The following is a 25,985-nucleotide window of genomic DNA, read 5'->3' on the forward strand; positions in this document are numbered from 1 at the left end:
AAATGATCTCCCCAAAACCCGTCGGCCATAATTATGTCGCAGAGAATTCATAAGTAACTGGTCAGATCAAACATAACTTGAAATACATAATGTTATAATAAACTTTATACTGAGAGGCACTTACCATTTACTATTAACACATATTCAGCACTGCTGTGTCCGATGCGATTTGCTGCTTCACATCGATAAGTGCCATTGTCTGTTTTATTTAAGAATGTTATCGTCAGTTCTCGTCCATTAACCACCATTCTCTCTGGGTCAGGGAGCTCCCCACCATCTTTAGTCCATAATACGGCTTCAGGCCTTGCAGAGAACAAAAAATGGTACCATCATTAATAGAGCTTCAAGTGGAGTTAGTAAATGCATAATATTTGTGTAATATTTATATAAAACCATGATCTAGATAAGATTGCGCACAAAGCACATTACTAACATGCGTGGAGCTAGTGAGTTTTGTCCGCATAAGCCAAAAGCAAATGTGCATAGCTCTCCCACATTTCAGTTATCCATATCAAGAAACCGTTGGGGGAGTAGCAAGAGACAGAGAGGAGCCGGTACTGGAAGTGGGCAGGGTCTGTCAGTGGCAGTGCACGGCCTCACAGGCATACCTGGGAACATCAAGGATCCGGGTAACCCGGAGACCTCCCTTTTCAGAATGCAGTTAGGCAGTCGTGCTGATGTCAGTGGGCTGTGCCACTGAAAGGTGCCCATTTTGGAGGGGAAGTGGGCGGGAATGGGGTGTGCCACAATGCTGCTACAGTGACTCTGAGTTTCTCCCTGGTGACCCCAAAAAGCGGCACTTCACCTGGAGTCCCCGAGCAAAATCTAGGGAGTCCCCAGGTATACTTACAGGAAGCGCTACCTTGTGGTGGTCAACTGTAAAATATCACATGGTGGCCATGTGGGAGGTGAAACAATACAATAAAGTTATAGAAATTAAAGGAGAAAATGTAGAAACATGACACTGTGTCAGTATGGTCTACTTTCATTTGTGATATACAATACCTTATGAACAAAATAAAGTAGATGAAAAAAGATGAAAAAAATTTAAGCATTTTGTTCAATGCAAACTTACAATAAAGCTGTTTTGTGTATTAAAATGTACTTTTGTCACTGAGACTTTGCTGCTTCAAAACATCTCATGAACCTGGGAGCATTGCATTGCAAGGCATATCTTAACTCAATAAGAATCATCGCTATGAGATTTCACAAATGCATCACACGAAGGTTAATATATTTTATGGTCTGGAGTAAACATAGAATTTGGCTGCAAAGAACTATATGGCCTATGTAGTCTGCTTATCTTTATATGCATTATAAAACCCTATACCTTCACCCACACATTCTCATTATTCTACATACTCCCCCAGTCACCTCCACCTCCATGGACGGCGTCTCCTCCTCGTAGTCAGCGCTTTTAAGAAACAGACGTCATATCCAGGGGTGCCATATCTTAAAGGTCCGCAGCGCCTATGGAGGATGTGCTGAGCCAGCACAACCTCTATAGCATAAATAGGCCAGTTGTGGTGGAACACTGTGGTGTTTGATTGTCTGGGAGGGCAATCTGCCCCTCAGTTTTGTACAAGGGGACTGCCTGCCCCTGGGCCTGCCACCCTAGGACCTGGGGCTAGTCACTGCATACTCTTGTTGTCTAATGAATGACAAACTGAAAATAATGTAAAAATAATGACTTGAATTGTTTTTTAATGACACAGTTGATCACAGGATGCCTCCTATGTCACTAGCCAACCCCTCACTATACATCATTTAATTCAATGGACATTATATATCACTGAAAGATCAATAGGGAAAAACAGCTATATAGCTACTTCTACTATTTACAGCACATATCAAAGTGTAACTCCATTGACAGGTGTCAAAGAGGCTCAGATAAGAAAACCACATGGATGAGACCACATGGAGAACTTACTTTGAACATTTAGATAGAAGGTTGCACAAAGATACTTAACTGTAAAAGAGACAACCACTGCTGGCTATTAAAGGACATGTCCCTATGTAATGCCCTACGTGCAAAAATATGTCAAATCCTTAATGTGACAGATTCTGAGGTGAAACGTTCTGGCATGCATTGTGTCCTGCACAATTATATTCCTGCCCTGTCTCGGTGTTAGTAAAATCTGCTGAATGCAGCACAGAAAAATCCAAACAAGGGGTATTTTGTGTGATAATAAGAGCCAGCCTGTCCAAGATGGCGAACCACTTTGATTCATATAAACTGATGTGGGTTTACACACTTTTTTTGGTTACTGGGTTTATGGATACCTGTCCTGTCAGGTTTCTTGTGATACTGTTCCACTAAGACAAATTATGCTCTCTATCAAGTAACCATAGCAGATCTGTCATTTTATTCTATCATCTGGTGTAGTCACATAAAAACAATAGAAAAGCCTTAAGCATTTCCCATTTCTATGGCAACAGCATATCACTGTTTGCGTTTGTGTCAAATGACAATTGAATGTTCCCATCAAAAATACTGAAAAAGGTAAAAAAAAAAATTGAGGCTGGAGGATTCAAGCATTCAGCATATTAGCAATGATTGTTCTTAATGGCGTATTTGGTTACAAAAAGTGTTAAATTTAGCAGAGCGGGTAGAAAAGTTATTTTTCATAGATTTTAGCACTTGATAGAATTTGGATGGAATAAAAAGTAATGAAAAGCATTTGTTTACATTTCCATAAAATAAATTAGATTCATTTATTATTGTCGAGTGCTTTATGAAAAATAAACTGCTGACACACTGAGAGGGGAAAAGCACAAATGAAAATGGCATTCAGTATCGTGACTAAAACAGCTGATGTCATTTTTAAGTATTGAAACAGGATATAGGAACACTTTACTGTATGTGTGTTGAAGCTTTATTTGTTTGTAACACATTAAGAGAATACAGCAAACACCTAATTCCTAGCAACTTTTTTTTAATTAAAGGCATCCAAGTAGTAATCCAAGTTGTAATTCAGGGCTTTACATCTCTATAATAAGACAGACTTCGGTAACAAAGTGAGTAGCATGAGGTGGCACAAAGGAAGGGGCAGGGCAAACATAAGGCCAGTGAAGGGGTGGGGCAAACACAAGGCAAAGCCCGTATGTTGATGTATCTAAACTTTTGGCTTGTCTGCTTAGTGCTTAAAGTATCCTATGGTTGTTAAGCAGGCCAGACACTGGCAGACAGACACATCCAGCCATATGGTACATGAATTTTCCCTAATATTGAAAATAGGCAAGAACTGACCACCCCAGAGTAAGGGAGAAGATACAGGGGCAGCAGCAACATTAATAAAGAATGTGGCCTAGGCAGCCACTGGCAGATAGGCACATACAGCCCCTTGGTGCAGGACTGAACTTCCCCAATATAAGAAAGAAAGAACTGATTCCTCAGAAAAAGCGAGGAGATTGAACTGCAGCAGTAACAGGGGCAGGGCAGATAGACACATCCAACCGTTTGGTACAGGGCCCACTTCGGCTGCAAGAGTTAATCTTCCCTCTTCTTCCTCATTATCATCTGGACCAAAACTAGATCTACTGCGATCATCTAGGAGTGGTTGCCCATCTTTGCTCTGGGGAGTGGTTGCAGTAGTAGTGGTAGCAGGGGAGGTTGTGATGGCACAGTTAGTTGTTTTATTCTGTGCTTACCATAGAAAAGCGTCTGAGCAAGATTTGCCTTTGATCCCAAAAAAGGCACCAAAACATGACCGCTCTGTATTACCAAGTCCTTGGTAATGACTAAACGTGCGCCTTCCATTGGCAGATGGGGTGGAAAATATTTTATAACTACTACAGCCGGGATGCTTGCTAGTACTGCTGCTGCTGCTGCTGCATGTGGCTGGTTGTATTTCTGACTCCAAGCAAAAAAAGCTTTAGCTTACTTGGGACTTTTTAATACATGCCTGCAGCTGCCTTTGCCCAACCCACAAAAACTGGAATCACTCCTTTACAGATATTTACGATATTTATTTTTTGTATAATTTGTCACCATTATTTTCGGATTTATTATTTGAGTTGTACAAAATTAAGAAGTTTTGCTAGTAGTGTAAACAGAAATCCAATTCAGGAATAATATTTCAAAAGCAGAAACGCACTACATCCATTGGCTAATATTTCACCAATATTAAAGATTTATTGCTTTGTGTTGTCCAGAAACTAGCTGTTTTGCCGGTAGTATAAACATGCAATTGTCGTATGCCCGATTCAGGAACAGTATATAGTCCCAATACATTATGCGCATGCACAGTCCCATAACCTGCCCTGCCTAATATGTCACCAATTTTCTGGTTTATTATCTGTGTTGTCAAAAATGAAAAGGTTTTGTTCATAGCGTAAATGTGCAGCTGTCATAAACCCAATTCAGGAACAGTATTTCAAGAACTAAAACACACTCCGCGCATTGCACAGTCTTGTGCCCTGCCTAACTTGTCACCTATATAAATCATTTATTGTTCTGTAATTTCCAAAAACAACGTTTTGCTAGTAGTATAAGTGTACCACAAAATGGGAAAACATTTAAAGAATCCTAAATTTATTTTTAAATTGGAAAACTGTCCAAAAATAAATAAATTACATAAAGAAGGGAAAAAACCCCTCTGATGTGTCCCAGTAAATCAATAAAATAAACTATAGTTTTCTTCTCCACTCCACCCCAGTCAATTTTCTGCACTATTGACACTTGCAGGACGGTATGTGAGCATCAATCTCAGCATCAACACTGTTACTGTCACTGACTGTCTCACACTCCAACTCCCATCAGTCTGGTGCTTCTATTGACAAGTTAAAATGGCGTCAGCATCTGTACAGTATGTGTATGCTTGTCCTGTCCCCTTGTAAATGCTGATTGACCAAAGGGAAAAAAGGAAAGAAGAAACCCCACAGGTTGTTGGACCCATCAATCACAACTATAGCCATCGATGAGACCCCTCATTTTTTGGGAAGTACTTCTACCTATCACTTAATCAAACGTACCCCCCATTATACCTCATCAAAGGTCAACAACATAGGTTGTAATGGCACCAAAATATGTCAATCAATTTAAAGAAACTTAATGAATTTTCAGATATTGTTAAATTAAATTTGTTGGGGACATTCCTCGTCTTTGGAGATGGGCAAACGCTCTGATCTGGGTATCTTCTAATATAGGTTCCTGACTTTGATGTACCACCTTAATCAGTTCAAATATGCTTTATTGGTTGGTTTGTGAATATTGTGCTTACAAAAGTAAAAAAAAAAAAAATGAAAAAGTAATAATAATAATACAGAGATAGAGTAACGTTAATCTTATCACTGTGGAAGTATGATAAAGCGAGTGTGTCCACTTCTATCCTACTGAGCCTGTTGTTATCTGTGTGTCCTAGATGGCAGTGATTTTGTGCTGCACAATTTCTGTGTTTAGTTTTATTCAGTTTTTGGGGAATTAGTTGTATTATGTTGGACAAATACATCAAAGTATGTAATAGTCAGCCAGTTCCAACTAGCCCATTGAGCTATGGAGAACCAGTGAGCCTGATTTCCAAATTGGGCAACCTGCCCCTGGAGTGTGTGGAACAAGGTGTAGGTGGGAATAGTGTGTACTCAGTATACTTGAGTGTATACTCAGGAATGGCCCTGCTTCCAATAAATGTGATTGACCTGATTTAAATATGCCAACAATCTGGTCAAGCAGTGATAGGCACAGATCAGTCTGTTTTGCCTGTTGTCTGAGGCAGATCACGTTAGTGGAAGCAACTAACTGATTCAAAGGAAGACTAATGCCAGTTCATGAAGTCATAGTCTATGAGCAGAAGGCCAGAGTCTTAGCTGTGTATAAGAACATTTCTTTACTTGAGGCTGGGTGTGTGGAATAGCTTTTCAGCAGAAGTAGTAGAGGGTGAGACGTGAGGAAATGTAGGCTTTTCTGTGATAGACAAAATGGGAAGACAAGAGCAAGGACCATGTTTGAGGCCTTACAGCAAGTACATAAATGGGCAGACTACATAGGACAGTCAGCTCTTAATAGTCTATGCATCTGTGTATTTAATGCATACATGCCAATCTCTACATCATGCATATTGGCAAAGTAACACAGCTATATAATTAACATATACCTAATCTTCTTAAAGGCATGATGTATTCAATGGATGTAAATTAACAGACTTTATACTATATGTATAACTTTAAATGACAAAAAAAGAAAGCCAGACTTTTTCATGGCAGATATCTTTAAGACAGAGTTCAATTTAGGTCAGGAAGCAAAATGTTCAATAAGTTTGAATTATGCTCTCAAGATATCTGATTTTAGGAACCTGATTTTCTTATGTTTTCCCGACTTTCATTTCTTCTTGTTATTACAAGGAGGGAACTTGAATATTATGCTTGGCAATATGTTATATCAATATATTCAAAATTACATCCCTCTCCAATAATGCATTTTTCATTTTATTTGCTGTATGTAAAAAATCATGTTCAATAAACAAGCTCAGCAAAGCATATAAGAAATAAAATAAAGCAACTGATTTTAATCTTAGATTGGGCGCACCATCTCTAGTGTGCAGTGTCTAAGCCTGTAGACTTCTTATATAATCGTAATTCTACTTAACACTACCTTTTTACTATGAATGATGTTCCCTGAAACTGGCACCTTATAGAAGGTAGCCTTCATTGTAATAATATCTTATTTCTATTTATTTCCCATTTTTTTTAACAGATCCCGCTAAACTCATCTTTTTACTTAGTTGTTGATTACTGTTTCAATAGATAGATAGACAGCTAGATAGAGAGATAGATAGATAGATAGATATTGTATTTAAATGGTTTTACAAACACACATATTTTAAGCTTTTCCATCTATAAAATGCTTAAATATTATTATTATTATTTGCAATCAATAATACTAATAATAATTTTAATAATAATTATAATATATGAATTATGAAAGCATATTGGAAGATTTTATATGATTTAAGTATTTTTTCCTCATCATGGGACTGTTGTATGAAATTGGGAGTTAATGACATGATTTATGACATGATAATATATCAGTCATGTTAATATATTTATAATTGTGTAATATAATTTATCAGTTGTGCTTATATCAGTGTGCATGATAACCACTACAGAATGTAATGACTTTTTTTTTTTTAAGTTAGTTTCCATAGGAATTATAACTAACTAGAAAAGTTGAATAAAATAAGTAAAAGTTGCCGAAACATTTATCAAATCCCCCCACCTGTTCGAGTGAATATCAGAGTTCAACACATATACATAAGTTGGTTTTATACAAATTCCATTTCAATTTACAAAAAAATGGAAAATTGATTACGAGTTTTCTTATTGCTTACATTCCTCCCTACATAGAGATCTTACATTTCATTTAACACCACAGGGAGAAAGTTAATACAGTAATTTCAAGCATATAAAAATATGATGATGTCATGGCACTTGGGAAAGTGATGCATGCTGTACAATCATGAATATACATGGTTTGTAATATTTTATTTTCCTGTGGTTGGATGATACCAATTTCAATAATACTGCAATGCTTTATGTTATCATACACTCTAAAATAAAGTAAAGGTATAAATATGTATGTATTACTCACTGCATATGGCAATACACTGGGTTCACTGACAAATTAGTTTCTGGAGGGATTTTGTTATTAAAAATTAAATTTAAAATAGAATAAAGGTCCACGTTTGCATTTAGATGAGCTGCTACATGGATATGATGTTTTATTAACAGATAAGACCAGTTTCTATGAACTCCAATGTGACCTTTTGTCTGGATTTCCACAGTTGTCTTCAATAAGTGTATGACTTAAAAGCCACGGAAAGCAATGGATTGTGCCAAGTACGGTAGTTCTGAAAACAGAAAGCCAAACTAATAGACAAAGCAATTTCAGGGCACAATTAAACACAGAAAATAAGTTATGCTTTTAACTTTGCATGACTCCATCGCCAATTTATTTAACTGATTCTCTGAAGTAACACTCAACTGAGAATATTTTCAATTATTTTAACTTTAAGAATTTAAAGTTCCTAACCTGCCCTTTACAGATACGATCATGATGATGTTCTGTTGAACTGAATAAATTATCTGATTGTCCCTGAGAACAAGTCCTCTGATTGTGTGCTTATTATGGATTATATATATATATATATATATATATATATATATATATATATACCGATCAGCCATAATATTATGACCACTAACTGATGAAGTGAATAACACTGATAATCTTGTTTTCATGGTGCCTGTCAGTGGGTTTGATATATTAGGCACCAAGAGAACATTTCATCCTGTGTTGATGTGTTAGAAGCAGAAAAAAGAGGCAAGAATAAGGATCTGAGCGAGTTTGACAAGGGCCATATTGTAATGGCTTGACAACTGGGTCAGAGCATCTCCAAAACTGCAGCACTTGTGGGGTGATCCCGGTCTGCAGTGGTCACTACTTACCAAAAGTGGTCCAAAGAAGTAAAAGCGGGGAACCGGCAACAGGGTCAAGGGTGGCCAAGGCTCATTGATGCACGTGAGGGTGCGAAGGCTGGCATGTGTGGTCAAATCCAACAAGCGAGCTACTGTAGCTCAAGTTGCTGAAAAAGTTAATGTTGGTTCTGGTAGAAAGTCTCAAAACACAAAGTGCATCGGAGTTTGTTGTATATGGGGCTGCGTGGCGGCAGACCAGTCAGGGTTTCCATGCTGACCCCTTCATACTGTCAAAAGCCCCCACAACGGGCATGTGAGCATAAGGAAACGTGGTTCATCAGACCAAGCCATGGAGGGTGGCTTGGTCTGATGAACCACGTTTCCTTTTGCATCATGTGTGTTGCTTGCCTGGAGAATACATGGCGCCAGGATGCATTCATGGAGGCCCCAGCTCGCAACTTACAGGACTTAAAGAACCTGCTGCTTACTTCTTGGTGCCGGATACCACAGCCCACCTTCAGAGGTCTAGTGGAGTCCATGCCTCGATGGGTCAGGGCTGTTTTGGCGGCAAAAGGGGGACCTACACAACAATAGGCAGGTGGTCATAATGTTATGGTTGATCGATGTATATAATATATTAACTAGGTAAAATGTGTCTCTACTCCTAGCACTCAAATGTTTAACTCAAAAGAGCATGTTTCTTTGTGTTTGTTTTTCTTGGGTTTAGATGACAATGGATTAGACATTACATTGTATTACAAGTAAAACCACACATTTGCAAGAATCATTGAAAGGGATTTCAAAGTGAAAGCATACAAATGTGACCTTTCTATCTGACATTCTAACATGCTGCAATGTTTCAAAACATATCACAGGATACAAGGAGAATCAATAGCAAATCTTGCAAAAGAAAAGCGTGTTTCCCCGCTCAAATAATATATCATGGTGGTATTCACAATGATACTTGTGATATATGTTGTTTACAAAAGTAACCATACAATGTTCCAAGAAAATTTTTTATTTCTAAACCCATTCTGCAATACTGCAGCTAATTGACTATGATAAATTGCGGCATGACAGGGAAGCAAAAATATGTATATGTACATCAGTTAGACTGTGAAAGTTTAACAGAAAAAAATGGATTTGATGCATAGCCATGTTTCATGGGAAAACAAAGCTATAGTTTGGCACCATTGTATTGCTTCCAAATAGAAAAATGAAAAGTTATTGCATATGTGATATTACTTGGAAGAGGAAGTTGTTACAGCGCCTTATTAACCCCTTAACATCCATTGACGGGTCAGGCACGTCACGCACATCACGCGAAAACGGTCAGGTGATGACGTCATTTTATTAAACAATCTTAAAGGGTGTTGCTGTAATGCATCGATGGTGAGGCATTCAGCAACACCGACATCGGCATCGGGGGCCATGTCTGGCCCCTTCCCTGGGGCGTCAACATACGCCATACACTGTATGCGCGTTTTAAAAGAGTTTAGAAGGCGATCAACAATCGACTCCTAAACTCCAATGGTGTTGCTGAAATGCCTGGATAACGAGGCATTCAGCAACACCGAACACTCACCCCAGGACGCGCCGTGACCGCTCCGGAGTGCTGTCACAACCGACACTGCGAGTCCTTTAAAAAAAATAACAAAGTTGGAAAAGTTTGCTAGAGGGTCTCTCCAGATCCTCTTGAGAACTCTGGCTGCAGGTTAAATAAAGGTACTGCATTCAACCATGCAAGTCATTGGAGCCCAGCTATCTAATTATAATGAGATTAGTAAAATATTTAAAAAATATGGCAAAAAAAAAGTGATAACATTTAAAAATAATTATGCATCAGAGGAACCATCCAGTTCCTCTATTTTGTGCTTTTTTTAAGGAAATTAGATAATATGATCAAAAAATGGTATCTGAAGAAAGCCCTTCTTGTCCTTAAAAAAAAACAATATATAACTTGTGTGGGTACACTAAATGAGTGAGGAGAAAATTACATCTAAATACGAGCACCGCAAAAGTGCCTCGGTCCCAAAGGGTACAAAGAGTAAAAAACAGCCTGGTTCTTAAGGGGTTAAATGGTGAGTAAACCTCTTTTTTAGGGATAGACTTGTCTCTGTACTATCCAAGCCTAGGAGGTTACGTATATGTACACTTCTTGTTCTGTGGAGATCTCACTGGATGCAAAATAGTGATTTTCCAGAAAATAATCCAAAACGGCATCTCACAACAATACATGCAGCACACTTTCTAACCTGCATTTGGCTGTACAATGTTCCTGATATACAGCGCCGGACTGGGACTGAAAAGCAGCCCTGGAAACATTTGGAGAGCAGCCCCATACAGTTTATCTCGCGATTGAGCTCTTATACCCACACGCATCCCTTATACATACCCGAGTCACACTATTTGCCGTACAAATAACTATAAAACATTCTTTTTATCATATTATTTGTATTAAAATACCAGAAAGCAAAACTGTTAAAAGGCCCTCATAAATGAAATATATTACACATAATGGAATCAAAACATTTACTACTGCAAACATTTTTAGATTGAGACATTTTTTGTTTTTGTTTTTATTTCCTTTTATTTGCCAACCTGCCAACAGCCCCTTCTACCCCCTTTTTATTTTCTTTTGCACAGAGCCCCATGTCAAGGAGCTTTCAATTACTTAAGTTAATAGAACCTGATTAAGTTAGTAGAATCTGATGTCTTTTCGTTTTGCAGGGTACATCCAGAAAACAAACACAGATCAATTCTGGTGGAGTGCCAGACATCTGCCCCAGGCTTGCCACTCTGCCCCCTTTTAACTCCCTATATGCCCCTCTGCCTCCAGAAATGCCTTATACCCCCTATATGCCACTCTGCCATATAGGGGGTTAAAAGGCATTTATAGAGGCAGAGTGGCATATAGGGGGTTAAAAGGCATTTATAGAGGCAGAGTGGCATATAGGGGGTTAAAAGGCATACCATGGGGCACTCCAGAAAAGCCTTATACCCTCCTATATGCCACTCTGCCCCATGATATGCATTTTAACCTCCTATATGCCACTTTGCCTCCAGAAATGCCTTGAAGCCCCTATATGCCACTCTGACTCCAGAAATGCCTTATACCCCTATATGCCACTCTGGCATTTATGGGGTTAAAAGGCATATCATGGAACAGAGTGGCATATAGGGGTATAAGGCATTTCTGGAAGGAGAGTGGCATATAAGGGGCATAAGGCATATCAGGGAGGCAGAGTGGCATATGGGGGGCATAAGGCTTTTATATAAAAAATATTATACAGTTTGTTAAAAAAAAAAATTTGTTTATTTACCTTCTACTTCTTCCACTTTGGGGCTTTTTCATCCTGGCATCCGTCCTCTGGTAGCTGCAGGCCGCCGCGGAGCTTTCAGCCCTCACGCTCCTCCCATCACTATGCAGCCATCAGATTAATGGAAATTTAATCGAAACGGCCGATGCGTGCTGACACCGCCGGCCGGAGCTACTTTAATTCTTTTTTTTTTAAATTGAATATGCCGGATCGGCTTGCCATATAAAGTAAAATAAAAAAAGTATTAAAGTAGCTCCGGCCGGCGGTGTCAGCACGCATCGGCCATTTCGATTAAATTTCCATTAATCTGATGGCCGCATAGTGACGGGAGCAACATGAGGGGTGAAAGGTCCGTGCGAGGGGGCGGGGCTTTCACCCCTCACGCTGCTCCCATCAGTAGGCGGCCATCGCACACGGCCGCTGAGTGCTGATGCCGCCGGCCGGCGCTGCTTTAATACTTTAATAAAAAAAGAATTGAAGTAGCGCCGGCCGTTTAGATTAGATTTCGGGCAGCCGCCCGGCCTACAAATCTGCCGGCCCACCGGGAAATTTCCCGGTATCCGGTGGGCCAGTCCGGCCCTGCTGATATATTGGAGCTGCCCAGATGTATCAGGGATTAGAATCTGGGGCTAAATCTGTTGTAAGTAATTGAATAGCAATCCTCACACATATTGCAGATATATTGGTTTAGCCTTAGACTCTAACTTAGATAAAATGTTTCAATTAGATGTTTTAATCTATTTTTTTTTTATTGGAGAGGTGGATTGCCATTCAACTACTTATAATAGATTTGTCTCTTGTATTAATTCCAGTGTCTTGATCTATGAATGTGTCTTAGAATTCCTTTGAACTGATTTGACCTCCCCTTGTGACCTAAACTCTGGTATTCTTCTGTCAACTATCGTTTCTGCTTGATATCTCAAATTTGGTCTCCTGTTGTGATACCTTCGTGTAACCCTAGCTTGAAAAGTGTTCTTTGCTAGTGATTACTTCCTTGGGATTACGACCAGTGGTTTTAGATTGGCTCATAAATAAACGACCATGGTGAGGTGGGAATTCTGTTGGTGTTTCCTTAATAATATCAAAGCCAGGTCAAGTCATACTATTACATCACAGAGTAAGGAAACAAAAATGAGTGAACACCGCACAGCTTGTAAAGATTTTCTATGAATTTATGTTTCCCATTCAAATGTTTCCACATTTTAGCATCTCAAATTAGAGGATCAGGAGTTTTTCATATATAATAAGGGTTCATCTTTCTTTCTTTTTTCTCCACTTTGTACTAAATATTAATTAAAACATATTTCATTTTGTCTGGGTTTATTTTGTCAACTAGGGTTACCCTACATCATTTACAACTATCCTCTTATGGTTTGATGGACAGTGTTAAACTGTATATATGTCATTATATGGACAATCTGTGAGTCCTCATGTTTGACCACAGGAACAGAAGAAGCATAATCTAGAGTTTTTACACTTAATCTATTCATTTTACATAGACAGCACCCAGCCTCCATTATATAAATGAACTGGTTTTAAGAGAAATATCTGTTTTGCCCAACTAGCCCATTTGGGTGATCAGATCTCCATTATACAGCAGGGGCTGCCGCCTCTGCAACTGTCTGCCTAAAAAAGAATAAGCCCCTACCTTTATCTGGCATAACAGTACAGGTTAGCGTGCAGGTGACATGGAAAAATACCTATGGGTTCCTCCTTGAGTGCAAACACTAGGAAGAATGAACTTTGAATATCTCCACACCAGTGTCGCTGTGCATGTGACAACTCTACTTACCGCCTCAAACTAGCGACATAAGCCACATGTCCTGTGACATTACTGGAGGTGGAAACTCTGGAGAGAAACAGTTCTTTCAACAAAAGCTTCAAAGTGGAATAGTTGTTGCCCACCTATACTCCCAAAACCTGTTAAAGGTTGAGTGTTGTGAATTCTAAAATGGCATTAGATAGAATTCAGTAACATAACCACAATGTAACCACTATAACCAATCATTAATTTGAAAAATGTAAGTTCCATATCACATGGAAATCACAGTTGTATATGAAACACTAATAGAATATATGAAATTATTTTGAGCGTTTCAGAATCATTTCACACAGCTTAGCTATAATACTTCACGTAGCAGCTTTTTCAAGGTTTTTCCTCAGTCTCATGAGATGATATATCCCATGTCGCTACATATTTGTATTCAAAGCTCTCCATCAAAATGTAATTATTTTAAATCTGCATTAAAACATATATCATTTGAGACCAACCTTTAAATCTGCACTTAATCAGCAGGTATGCCCTTGGGGGGCTGAGTATAATTAAAAAATAAAAAAGTTGTGTTAATATTTCAAAATAAGTGAAATGTCAACATTTTGGTGAATTACCTCTAAAACATCTACTAGGAATGGCAATTAAACTTAGTTTCTCAGAGAGAATATGATATAATCATTCTGATATAAATTCTACCATACCATTACAAAGACTACTCATTTCAGATCGAAATGATCAGTAAAGTTGTATAAACAAAATTAGAAAGCGTAGGAATGTTAATGATTTCTTATTTAATTTTTTGCCTGAAAAATGATGACTAATAGGAGTAAGTGGCTGTGGAAGCCTTAGCTACAGTGTGAGATAAACAAACTCTGAAGTAGGTTTTTGTCTCTCGGTGTTAGAAAGTTCCTGACAACTTTACAGATGAATTGTTCCAAGAAACTTCAGGAAAAAAATGTTTGATGTCACTGTGAAAGACCAATCTTCCCTAGCCACATAACAAGGATATGCTCCAAGAGCTTCCTATCTCGTCAGATTACTTCAACACATAAAAAAAAAGAATAAAATCAAGACATGTACAGAAGAATAGGCATATAACACAGGGAATATAAATAGTGTTTGCTTGTTTAATTGACTTACAGAGGTTTTCCTCTTGACTCGCAGGTCAGTACAAGCGGTTGACCTTCCTGTGGAAGAGGTGTGGAGGGCAGGATCTTAACAGTTGGATAATCTGCAAACAAATCACACAACACAGAAGGGAACAATTAAAAATAATTAAACAATTAAATGTAGCTTGACACTGGTTCCTTCTACTTTGTTTACACGTCACTAAATGTTAACTAAATATTTCATACAATGTTTAAGATGGTTCAGTATTTTTCTACCAATAGTTAAACTCAAATGTAATCTTTACAGCTGTCTGTGAATACAATTTCAGATTTTGTTCTCTCTCCATTCCTAACAAGACTGTTTTTTCAATTAATGTTAACAGATTTCAAAAATGTCAACAAGTCATCACCAGAACTGAGAGTATATATTCCAATGCCCGAGGCCCATATATTCTCTACTCAATATCACACCTTGTACTACCGTTAAGACAAACGTGGCATTCACGGCACTTTCTGGAGACTAGTGCCTTTGGGAGGACCATGGTGTCTTTGAAAGCAATTTACTGAAAATGCTCTCTGAGAAGGGTATGGCCTCCACTGGTAACAGAGATGAATAATGCACTTGGGGAAGTAAAAGTATTTTGGTAATTTACGCTTTAAAGACTAAATATTTAACATAATGAAATACAAAAATCAAATATTCAATGGAAGTAAAAAGGAAATAGTTGCAGTAAATATTAAACAGCAACAAGAAATGCAGCTTACAATTTACTAAAGAGTACCTGGGACAATGGAGATTTATAGCTGTGTTTATAGCTATCTTTTATATCTGCAAAGCAGCTTTGATGATAGAAAACAGGATAAGAGCAACTGTTATATTAATCAAGTTTAGTTTGCTTTTACAGTTACTCATTAGCTACTTGAATTTACAAAGAAACATAGAATTTAATGGCATATGAGAACCATTTGGTCCATCTAGTCTGCTTGTTTTTTCCCCCTGATGTAAAGACTCAAATCTCAATCACTCCTTGGTCTTGTCTTAGATTCAGGACAAATCTATACCTATCCCATTTTAAAATGAAATGAAATATATTATTAGGTATATTAAATGTGAAAGTGTACGCCCTAAAGAAATGTTAAGACAATATAAAAAAATAGTCATAAGTATTTTTTTATTTTGTCTTAACGTTATCAGTTAACGTTAATAGTTAACACTTGATAAAAAACCTTGAGTTGCTTTATATAAACCTCATACCTATAATTAAAATGTAATTCTTTTATTTGAAAGTCCTGGTGTGCGCTATTTATTCTACTTTATGGTTCTTTGCTGGAGACTGCACCTAGGCATTGAACTGTATAACACTGTGTGCACAGTTTCTTATATGTATATATATATATATATATATATATATATATATATATATATATATATACATATACATGTTTTAGATGGTTTAATCCACTCAAAGGCAAAATCAACTTAAAGGGCATTTGCCACACATGAGATAACACTATAAAACTTTCCATTATATTTAGCGTCAACTATTGTATGATATTTTAACATTTCTGTGATCTATTTGCTATTTTCAGAAACATAGAATTGTTCACAATCATGTAGTTCCTTTTCCACAATATGATCGAAAGCAATCTGAAATGAGACTCTTTAAATATTGGCAGTACCAGGATCTTATTTATAATGGTTCTCAACCTCAAAGTGGGGAGCAACTATTTTTGAAAAGATATTTTAATGGGAATTTATTTAATTGAGATGTATCCTGCAAACCGCAGCACAATGTGCAGAAAGCTCTTTACTATTATTCTTTCAAAATGACTGAACTCGCCATGTAAGCTTCTGTGCACATGGATGATGACTTCCAGATACTTTTTACTGCAACTTTTTAAACTCATGACAAAAACACAATACGTAAATGACAAAAAGATATCTAGCTTTTTTTTTCCTTTTCCATCACACAAAAACTGCAAATTAGCTCGAAATTTACAACTGTGCTTAAAAACAATTTGCCTTAATTACCGAAGTTACATGACAATATAGTGAACTATTTTGCCAGCAGTTTCTGTCAAATCATGCAAAAGATAAAGAAATATGTTTAAATGAAAGAGTAATAATTCACCCAGCTTTAACAGACATGGCCTTTCAATGACAGCGTTCTCAGTGTTCAACCACCTGTGGATTTAATTGTCTAGAACAGCGCATGATACATCAACGACTGGTACATTTCCCTAATTAGACATTGAGGAGTACATGTGGTTCTTGAGTTCCTTGGAAGGAAAGTATGCCTACATCAGAAAAAAACTTGTTCGCTTCCCCTAAACATTTATAGGTAAGTGTCAGAATCACTTTAAAACTTTATAAATAGGAGAGAGAACTTTTAGACATACTATTAAGGCATCTTATAATCTCGACTTTCAGTTGTCATTCTAAACTGACAGATAATATACATTTCCAGTCTGAAACGTGGGGAGACAGATATGATGATGATGATGATGATGATGACTAAAATGCACAATAGATGTAAAATGTGGTCTATTTTTACACTGTGCTATTTAGGGTTAAGGTACATATTGCAATAAGAGAATAAAGAAGGTATAATTAAAGATGCTCTTTAAAGCAATTCATTTGTCAATTATAATTTAATACAGACAATAACATATCCTAGCATAGCGCAAAAAAATGATTTTCTAATTGATATCTCATGATTACTTTTGCTATTAACCATTCTTACAAACCAGGGATAAACTTGTAATACCCCAGTGTATTACCCCTCTGACATGGTGGTATTAGAACCATACCTAGGAACTCTCAGTGTTTGATCCAGAGTATCGCAATCTTAGGGTCTCAAACTCCTTCCTATTTTACACTGCTGGGATCACCCTGGGATATTCCTGCTTGAATGCAGGTGACTTATTTAAGTGTATCTTTAAATAATGAGAAGTCAAGATCTCCATTAGAATCTTCATGATGGGCCATTTAGAGTCTCAAGGTCAACTTATTTCAAAGTTCCCAGGTATGCTTATGACAATAGAAACCAATGGAAAGGTCCAGAAGAGACATTGAATTTGTTGCTATAGTCATAACACTACTTTTTATACATACCCCTCTGTAATGAGTTCTGTATAAATTGCAATTCAGGAACAAAATGGTAAAAGAATAGGTGCAGTGGCCATTGCAACCATTAACTGGTTTAAGATTGATTATTGGCATGCCTAGAAGCACACAATCCTAGTATAACAATGTGAATGATCTGGATGATTGAATAAAACCGTTATGCTGAGTTGAGCTTCACTTTATATCTGTCTTTTAGAACCTTAAAGAAGGTTCTGTTGGGAAGGTTTAAGGTCTCCGCCTGGATGAAAATGTTTGTGCAAGACAACAACTGGATAACTGGAAGTTACCCAGGAGAGGGATGGCAACATTTAGTCCAAGTGCCAAGGGGTCTCTGAGTATATTGTCCCAAAACACATTTGGCAGTAAAACACACCAAGGACAGTATAGAGTTCTTTCTTACATACATTGTCTATAAGGGACTGCAACCACAGATAGGATCTAGTTAGGGTGTAAATGCTGCATTTTTACACTAATGCATGAAATTACTATGTCTCTGCAAACTGCCTCCCCCAGCTCCCCTTGTCCTACCCTGAAGCTACCTATCCCTGCAATTCATTTTAACCCATATCTCCAATTGGCAATTCCACACAAAGCAAACAATAATTGTTCTCCTAAAGAGCACAATATACCGTAATTTAATTGAAGTTACTATTTCAAATATTTTGTTTTTGTAATGACATTTAACTGATTACTCTAGTTTGCATTTGGAAACTACCAAGTCTGCTTGTTTTTTTCTGATGGACAATATTCCAAAGCGTATTACTTAATCTGATCATAAATTAAGCTTCTTCTGCTTCTAAAAACCGCTGAAATGCTTCCTGCTGAGCTTATATTTTTGCATGCACTAACAAGGGTAAGTGGATCCAGGTGGTAAGCTGTGAAGTAGAGCCCCCCTCATAACCTAATCAAGCTTGCCGGAACTTAACATTGTCATTACTATTATAATCTGTTGCTTAAAGTAAAAACATATGTTTGCTGTAAAAGTTCTAATTAGAATAGAATTTCTAAAATAAATTTAAATAAAAAAATGTAAATTAAAATGTTTTTTTTCTGTTGTTAAGCATTGCATCTACAGTGTATAAGGAAAAGCATTAATGTAAGGGATGCATGGGGCTGTCATTAAATATACAGACCTGGGTATTAGTTAGTGGACAGGAGGTCTTAGAGAATAGCCTACTAAGTAGTAACTCTTCATCAATGTATTCGTAAGTTATTCATGAGCTGGTGAGCTTATAACAAACCAGTAAATAGTATTAAAAGGTCTTCTTGACTACATGGGAGATACAGAGTCATGAAGTCAAGGTAGTGATTGGTCTCTTGGGTTTAGATAACGTGCCACAATATACTTTGCCCCCATTTTTCTTTATTTCATATTCAGCGTTGGGGTCCTTGAGATCAGGGATCTTTGCCAAACTTAGCTGTCTGAGATATGGCTAACAATTTGCCAGATGCAAGACTTACCATGGACTGGGTCTCTGGTGAGTGTCAAGAAGAATATCCACCATGCAGGGGATGTTACGTCGGTGCTTTATCTATGTCAATATTCTAAAGGACCCCAGCCATCTCATCAGTTGGCAAGTTCAAGCTAATATATTTCATAAATTGCTTTATAGATTTTATTACAGTTTGTTAACCTTCAAATAAATTGTTACAATATTTAATGAACATGGTGGCCTTTTATCTCCATGCCTCTGTCTTTTTTTTAATGTAGCTTAATGACCATGTATTGACATTGCAAACCTCAAAAGATTAACTTATTTTTAATTGCGTGTATAAAGATAACATTTATCATCATACTAAACTTTGTTTCCCAATGTTCCGTATCCCTGGTAGATGAAGTAATTGTGTGCCCAAAGTGAAAGATATAATGTAACCTTTATTTCAATATTTAAAGAGATCGATACAGCATTTTAAGTGGATTTGTTGCTATCTCAAAGGCTGTTACTGAGACTAACCTGATTTCTTATTTTTTTTCTATTAGTTTTTTCCACCCCTTCAATAAAACCCAAGTGCCCTGGCAGATACAAAAAACAGGGTTGATCAGAGGAAGATAGTGAAAAAAACACTGGATTCACAGAACTGTGCCTAGACTGCTACGAACCCCTGCCCCAAGACCCCATACGTCTTCAACTCAACTAAAAAAAGTCAAAGTGAAAATTGCCCATGAAACATATTGTAATTTCTAATACCTTGGGTTGCTTAAAAAAACCTTTGACTGTCATATAAGAAAATGTACACAAAATTAGATAGTTGGAAAGTATGCATCAATATTAGATTTTAATGTCAACTATCAACTCAGATAAGTATTTTTGAAGCATTATATAGTATGAGCCGCATTTACAGGAGTATTTGGTGTTCAAATCACTTGACATGATGCTTGTTTTGGTGCACATGACATTTTATGCATATCATCACATGCATTATGATGTCAGCAAGTATTTTCAGTTTCCAGCTCCTCATTGGTGAAAAAAAATCCCATGTTTTTTAGTTTTATTAGTACATAGACTTCTACATTTACATTGTTACATTTGCTTGCGAACGGTCACAAATACTTACTCTAAGGCGCCAAGAGAGGGTTAAAGGGGATTTTACAACAGGGATAGTTTCACTTTTTCAAGAGATATATATTTCCAGAGGGAAATTTTTTTTGGAACTGCTCATTTTGCATCTGCTAGACCGTGCTTCTGATTTAAAATGGCTGATCGTGAAAATATGTTGTTCTGTTTTCTTATCAAGCAGTTGTTCAAAATGCTGCATAATCCAGATGTTCAGACTGTCGCCACGGCAGCCATATGTCCTTTATGGTGTGCAGTATCTTTGTAAATAAGAGAGATCTGTCTGTGGAATTTTTTTATTTTTTTTTACATAAATTCAATAAAAATAATGTGTTCAGGCAATCTAAACTAAAAATTCATTGCTGGCATTTAATTTTACGTAGTAAAAAAAATGCGGCCAAGAATATATTCTGCAAATAAAATATAATTTGCCAAGTATGGGTTTCAAATTATTATTTTTCCTGATACATCTCACTACGCAAGAGAAGATGAATAAATACTGTTTCTCACTTGAGAAGGAGTGTATATCATTCAGTAATCGGGCGACAATTTTGTAACTTCAGAGAAAATAAATAAAAATATATTTGTTCAGCCACATATAACAACAGTGAATGCGGGTGGAAAAACAATTTACATTAACATTAATGAGAAATGCTGAGAACAACAACTGCATATTAAATGACATTTATTCACGGGGAACACTCTTACACTTAAAGTACAAAAGGGCTGGAATGAGGAATAAAAAAGGGCCCTGGAATACTAAGGCCAGCGCCGCCAGCTGGATACGTATGGCCATGCTCTATGCTCTTCTATCTAGCCTGTCTGCGCATTAAAGTACCGGATCAGTGGCATAAGTGACAGCGGAGGTGAGTGGCCCCTCACTGGCCCACCAGGCATTTGCTCTGTTTGCCAAATGGCCAGTTCATAAATATATTTAAAGGAAATAATGCACCGTGTGCACTATATATCAGTATTTATGAACTTTAACATTCATTTAATTTTACCATAAAAGTGATATTTTTGGGCAACTGGAAAAAAAATGTATATACACAGCTTCGATGCAACTTTCCAAGGCTGCTTTGGCCAGTTATAGAGGGCCCACCAGGGGCATCTGCTGTTGATCCTGTTTCCATGGGCTAAATATACTGGAGAGCTGCTTGATTTGATTTGAGGACTTTTTCTGGTTCTAAAAATATATATTACAAAAAAAATTACTTTAAAAAAACATAAAAAATTCAAAACATTCAAAACACCATTAAATCAGTGTACAATATGACCCAAGAAACTAACCTCTCCACCAGAACCTGAGATTGGTGTAAGAACGCTAAGGCTCAGGGGCAATATCTAAGCGGCGTCGCTATGTGTATTGACAGAGTACATCCGCTGTGCATCGTTAAGTAATATACAAGTCTAGCGTGCCTCTGTACATGTTTATGTTGAATGTCAGCGTGTTTGCTGCCTTGCCATTATCCAAGATATTCTAAATGTGCTTGCCATGGTAAAAAAATGTATTAAGACATATCTCGGCGGAGGAACTGAACACTAGAACGCTACCGGTAGCAGTCTATATTTTTGGAATAAAGTGTCATGTGTCAGCAGAAGTAACCATTTATACTAATAAGCGTTTGTCACATTGAAAAGGTTACACGGGTTTAATCTGTGTTTACTTTTGCTTGGGAAATCCACACTGCCCTGAACTGCTACCCATATGCAATTATGCATACTAAACCTTGCAATCAGTGTCATAAACCACTGAAAAAGTCAAATGTGGCAGAAAACAGACAGGACTGGAGATCGTTCTATGCCGTGATAGACACGTTTTCAGCCGCACAACGCAAATGCAGGTAAAGTACACCAACTTAGCAAATGTTAGAGTATTTGTTTTAAGGTTCCCTTTCCTTGTACGTTGAAAAATTCTGGAAAAATAAAAAATACATCGAGGGCAGCCTTAAAGTAAGTTTCTTAAAAGGGAGCTCCTATTTTTTTATTATTCTTAATCGTATGCTTTTAAAAAAATATTGAGCTGTTTTCTTTTATAAACAGTTTTTTCCATAATAATGTTTTCATGCAGTTGCGTATTGGCCATTTTGTGGGTTCTCTCTATTACCGTAGCCCAATCTACTGGGCAAACATCTAGACATAATGCTGCCTGTGGTGAGTATTAGAAAGACCGAGTCTTATTGACCCAATTGGACACTCTGGTTAATTAAAGTCTATGGGGGGGAACGGACGTCATTAACATTGCTGTAACAAATCAGTGTGATATTTGAGCAGGGAAACTCACATGACTGACAACAATTGCCGCCTCCAGGTCTGCAGATAAAGGAAATGTATTGGAACAAAAAACATACAGCAGGTTTCAGTCAATCCTATCTATGTTACTTTATACAGCGCTGGGTTTTATGCAGAAAAATATCTCGTTGTAGACTGTCCATTTAATGGTATTTAGCCCTCTGAAAAGATAAATACTAACTGTACATAGTTGCCATCAGTCTTGATTTGATCAGGATAATCCTGACAATGAGGTTTATGTTCCAAACGCCAGCTGTCCTGACCAAAGATCCAGTTTTTTTTCCAAAACAATACTCATACTTGGTAACTTTCTGTGTTTGGCTGGATGTTCTGGGAATCATAGCAGCATTACCGGACTACTGGAGGAAATATCTGATCTTGTGTCTGCAGAGCCATGACTCCAATGGAGAAGAGTCAAGTCCCACAGGGTGGGGGGGGAGGTGCTTTAACAAGCAAGTGACAATGACCCTGAGCCTCCTTGTGCTTCCAGAAGTGGATGTGACATGACACCAAGAGCCTTGATTATGATTATGGCAATCTAGCATGCACAGGGTCACTACCTAGGAGAAGAATGATGACTTCCCAGCCCTCTGTGTAACCTAATGATACCAATAATCACACAATGATGGATGTGCCAACAGAGGACAGGCACAGTATCAGTTATACTTTTATAACATCAAAGACAATAGCTGTACGTGCAATATAATACAGTAAAATTATTCTTAGTATTGCAAGTACTTAAATAAGTACCTTTTAAATATCAATACAATAGGATGGGATTTATTAAGTACCATTTTGTTATAGATATGTCCTCCATTGGATTCATGGTTAAATAATAAACATAACTCTGATGGATATGGATATGATAATATTAGGAACTAATTGATCCTTAAAAGTATTTTTATTAGGTGGCTCATAATGAAAAGTCCCATCCACAGGGCATTAATACACAATTAACCTTTAGGAAGCCAGTCCTATTACTTTTCAGAGAGAGATTTTTGAAGCAAATGGAGCAGCATTTTAAATTATTTTCCATTTAATCATTAATTTCTTATCTTCAGCCATCATTAACCTAATTGATCTCATTTTAACATGCAGATTGTAGCATTATACTTTCATCTTCTAGATTATTTTTTTGAAATAAAAAGTATATATTTAGTTTTATTATTTTTTTGGTGGAGGTGTTGAATTATTTTACTGTTCCTGTGATTTAGCTCCAGGTGCCTGATAAGTATAAGCATAGGGTTAGTATGCATGTATGTGCTATGGGAACTGGGAGCAATGGTATTGCTAAGAATGGGTGCCAAGGTGTGCCAAGCACCACCTTTGGTATACCCAGGACATTTACTTGCTCAGCAAAGGACTGGGGCATGTATTTTAAATGGCATTGTCATTGATACCTTTGAGACACATCAACAGAATAAAAGCTATGATTCTCATAAAAAGGATCTATCCTTACCTATACAAAATATTTCAAATATGTATATATTATTTAAAAGCTATCACAATTCTTCCTTCTATATGCAAATTTGAAATTTTTCATTGGTCTTATGGATTTTTTTTTCTGATTTCAGCAGCTAGTGGTAATTAAAACTAATTCTGCAGATACTTAGAAAATACTTATTGGAACAGATTTAAAAAAAACAAAAACTTATTGCTAAGACATGCAAAGATAGCAGAAAGCAAGCTCTTGGCTTTCACCGGAAATTACAGTCCTAAATACCGCAATTTATCACTATCCGTAGGCAAATTAAAGTTCCATAATTGGTGATTGTGATTTTGGCTGAATTATCAATGAATATTACTTATGTTAAATAACCAGTTGGTCCCCATGCCCATCTGTAAATTGCGGCTTCCACTAAACTATTAAAAAACACTATGCATACATTAACATGTCATCAGTCATACTGATTTTAAATTAAAAAATTATAAGACCCTAAGAAGTTGTGATAAAAATAACTACTCTATGTAGTTAGAGTAAAACATCACATTATCCGGTGCACAGCTTCACAGTCAGTATTTAGCTAAGCAGCAATTGGTTATAGGATTTCTGGTTCAGCTTTCCGTGGAGTGCCTATTCTCCCTTAATGGTGGACTGGCAAGAATGGACCCAAGATATGGTGCTGTAGTGTGTGAAAGAATAAAGATTTCTCAAAGGAAGTATTAAGATACGTCCAGCATGACAGCATTTTCCATTCTTTACCCCTCCACAGTACAAAATGTGATGTCACATCTCTAATAGCATGCAATTTCTCCAAGGGTCAACCATTTTAGATTAGTCAATGGAACTTAGAACAAATATTATTTAGTATCACGCTTGGTAACATCATACATTATAAAACTAGTCCATTAACTACAGATTTGATTTTGGTGTAAGTCATAATGATAGGATGAATGATTTAAATTAATGTAGGGGTACTTAACTACAGTCATTTTATAAAACGAATGCAAGCAGCCAATCACCATAACTCTCAGGTTTTTGCCTGGAGAATCTGGGTAAAGCGCGGCTTCTCTAGGTCATTACAGGGATTTCCGGGTAGCTGCAGCCAGAAAGTTTCAAGGTATGCCAATCAGTAACAAGAAACCTCAGATGCCAGAGGACAGCTGCAGCTTCTACTTAAGGTAAGCACATTATTGTTTTCTTTGTTTATTGTTTTTGAAAGGTATATACTAAAAAACTTAATTATGCTTTTATCTTTAGTGTGGTTGTCTGGTAGAGCATACTGTCCCTTTAAATGTAAAATAGCGCTCAACTATGCCACTTTGCTTACATTTAGTGTTTTTTCTCTCCTGCTTGCCTACTGTATCCTATGCTTAGGCTGTTCAAGGGGAGTAACAAAGTCTGCATGAAAGAATTATGCTGTCTCTACACAATTCAGACGAATAAATCAGCAGTGACTCATTTCAGAGCAGATGACAGAACATAACCTGCTGGTTCGAAAACATCCACACATCAGACTGCAAAGGGAGTAGCCAGAATTACCTAGGAATGGCATGATTGCAGCTTATTTTACATGACATCCTGGGTTAAAGCTTATCACATATTAAATGTGTGTTTTTAATTTCCCATGATCGATTACTTTAAAAAGAAAAAATACTTTAAAAACCAAAGGAATGATTTTTTAATCAAACAGAATAACTTAAGGAAACATAAAAAATTGTATTATGTTGACTAATGAGAATGTTAAGACATAACACTGGATAATTAAATTCTAAGCAGCAGCGGACATGATATATGAAACAGGTATGTGGCAGTTAGTTAAATAATTACTGTATAGGACCTGATTAAAGAAAATGAACCATATGTAATTATATATATCATCCTCCCAGATGTAGTCCTTTTCAAGAGAAAAGAATGCAAAGATCAATTGTGAAGCTTTGTATGCAGGTAACCAT

General features: G+C 37.0%; 1 protein-coding gene across 2 annotated transcripts in view; it reads right to left on the reverse strand.

The window, feature by feature from the left end:
- The window catches only part of LOC149285312 (cell adhesion molecule 2-like), an 82,031-nt gene that overhangs the window by 38,470 nt on the left and 17,576 nt on the right, over positions 1–25,985 (reverse strand). For both annotated transcript variants that reach the window (XM_089495508.1, XM_089495507.1), the window contains exons 4-5: positions 14,647–14,737; positions 125–303 (exon numbers count right to left, since the gene is read on the reverse strand). In XM_089495508.1, coding sequence (XP_089351634.1) covers positions 125–303; positions 14,647–14,737 — 270 coding nt within the window. The remainder of the gene's footprint in view (positions 1–124; positions 304–14,646; positions 14,738–25,985) is intronic.

The sequence above is a fragment of the Sceloporus occidentalis genome, unplaced genomic scaffold (genome assembly GCF_023333645.1).
Source record: "Sceloporus occidentalis isolate IW3139 unplaced genomic scaffold, rSceOcc1.0.p SCAF_81, whole genome shotgun sequence".
Classification (NCBI taxonomy): domain Eukaryota; kingdom Metazoa; phylum Chordata; class Lepidosauria; order Squamata; family Phrynosomatidae; genus Sceloporus; species Sceloporus occidentalis.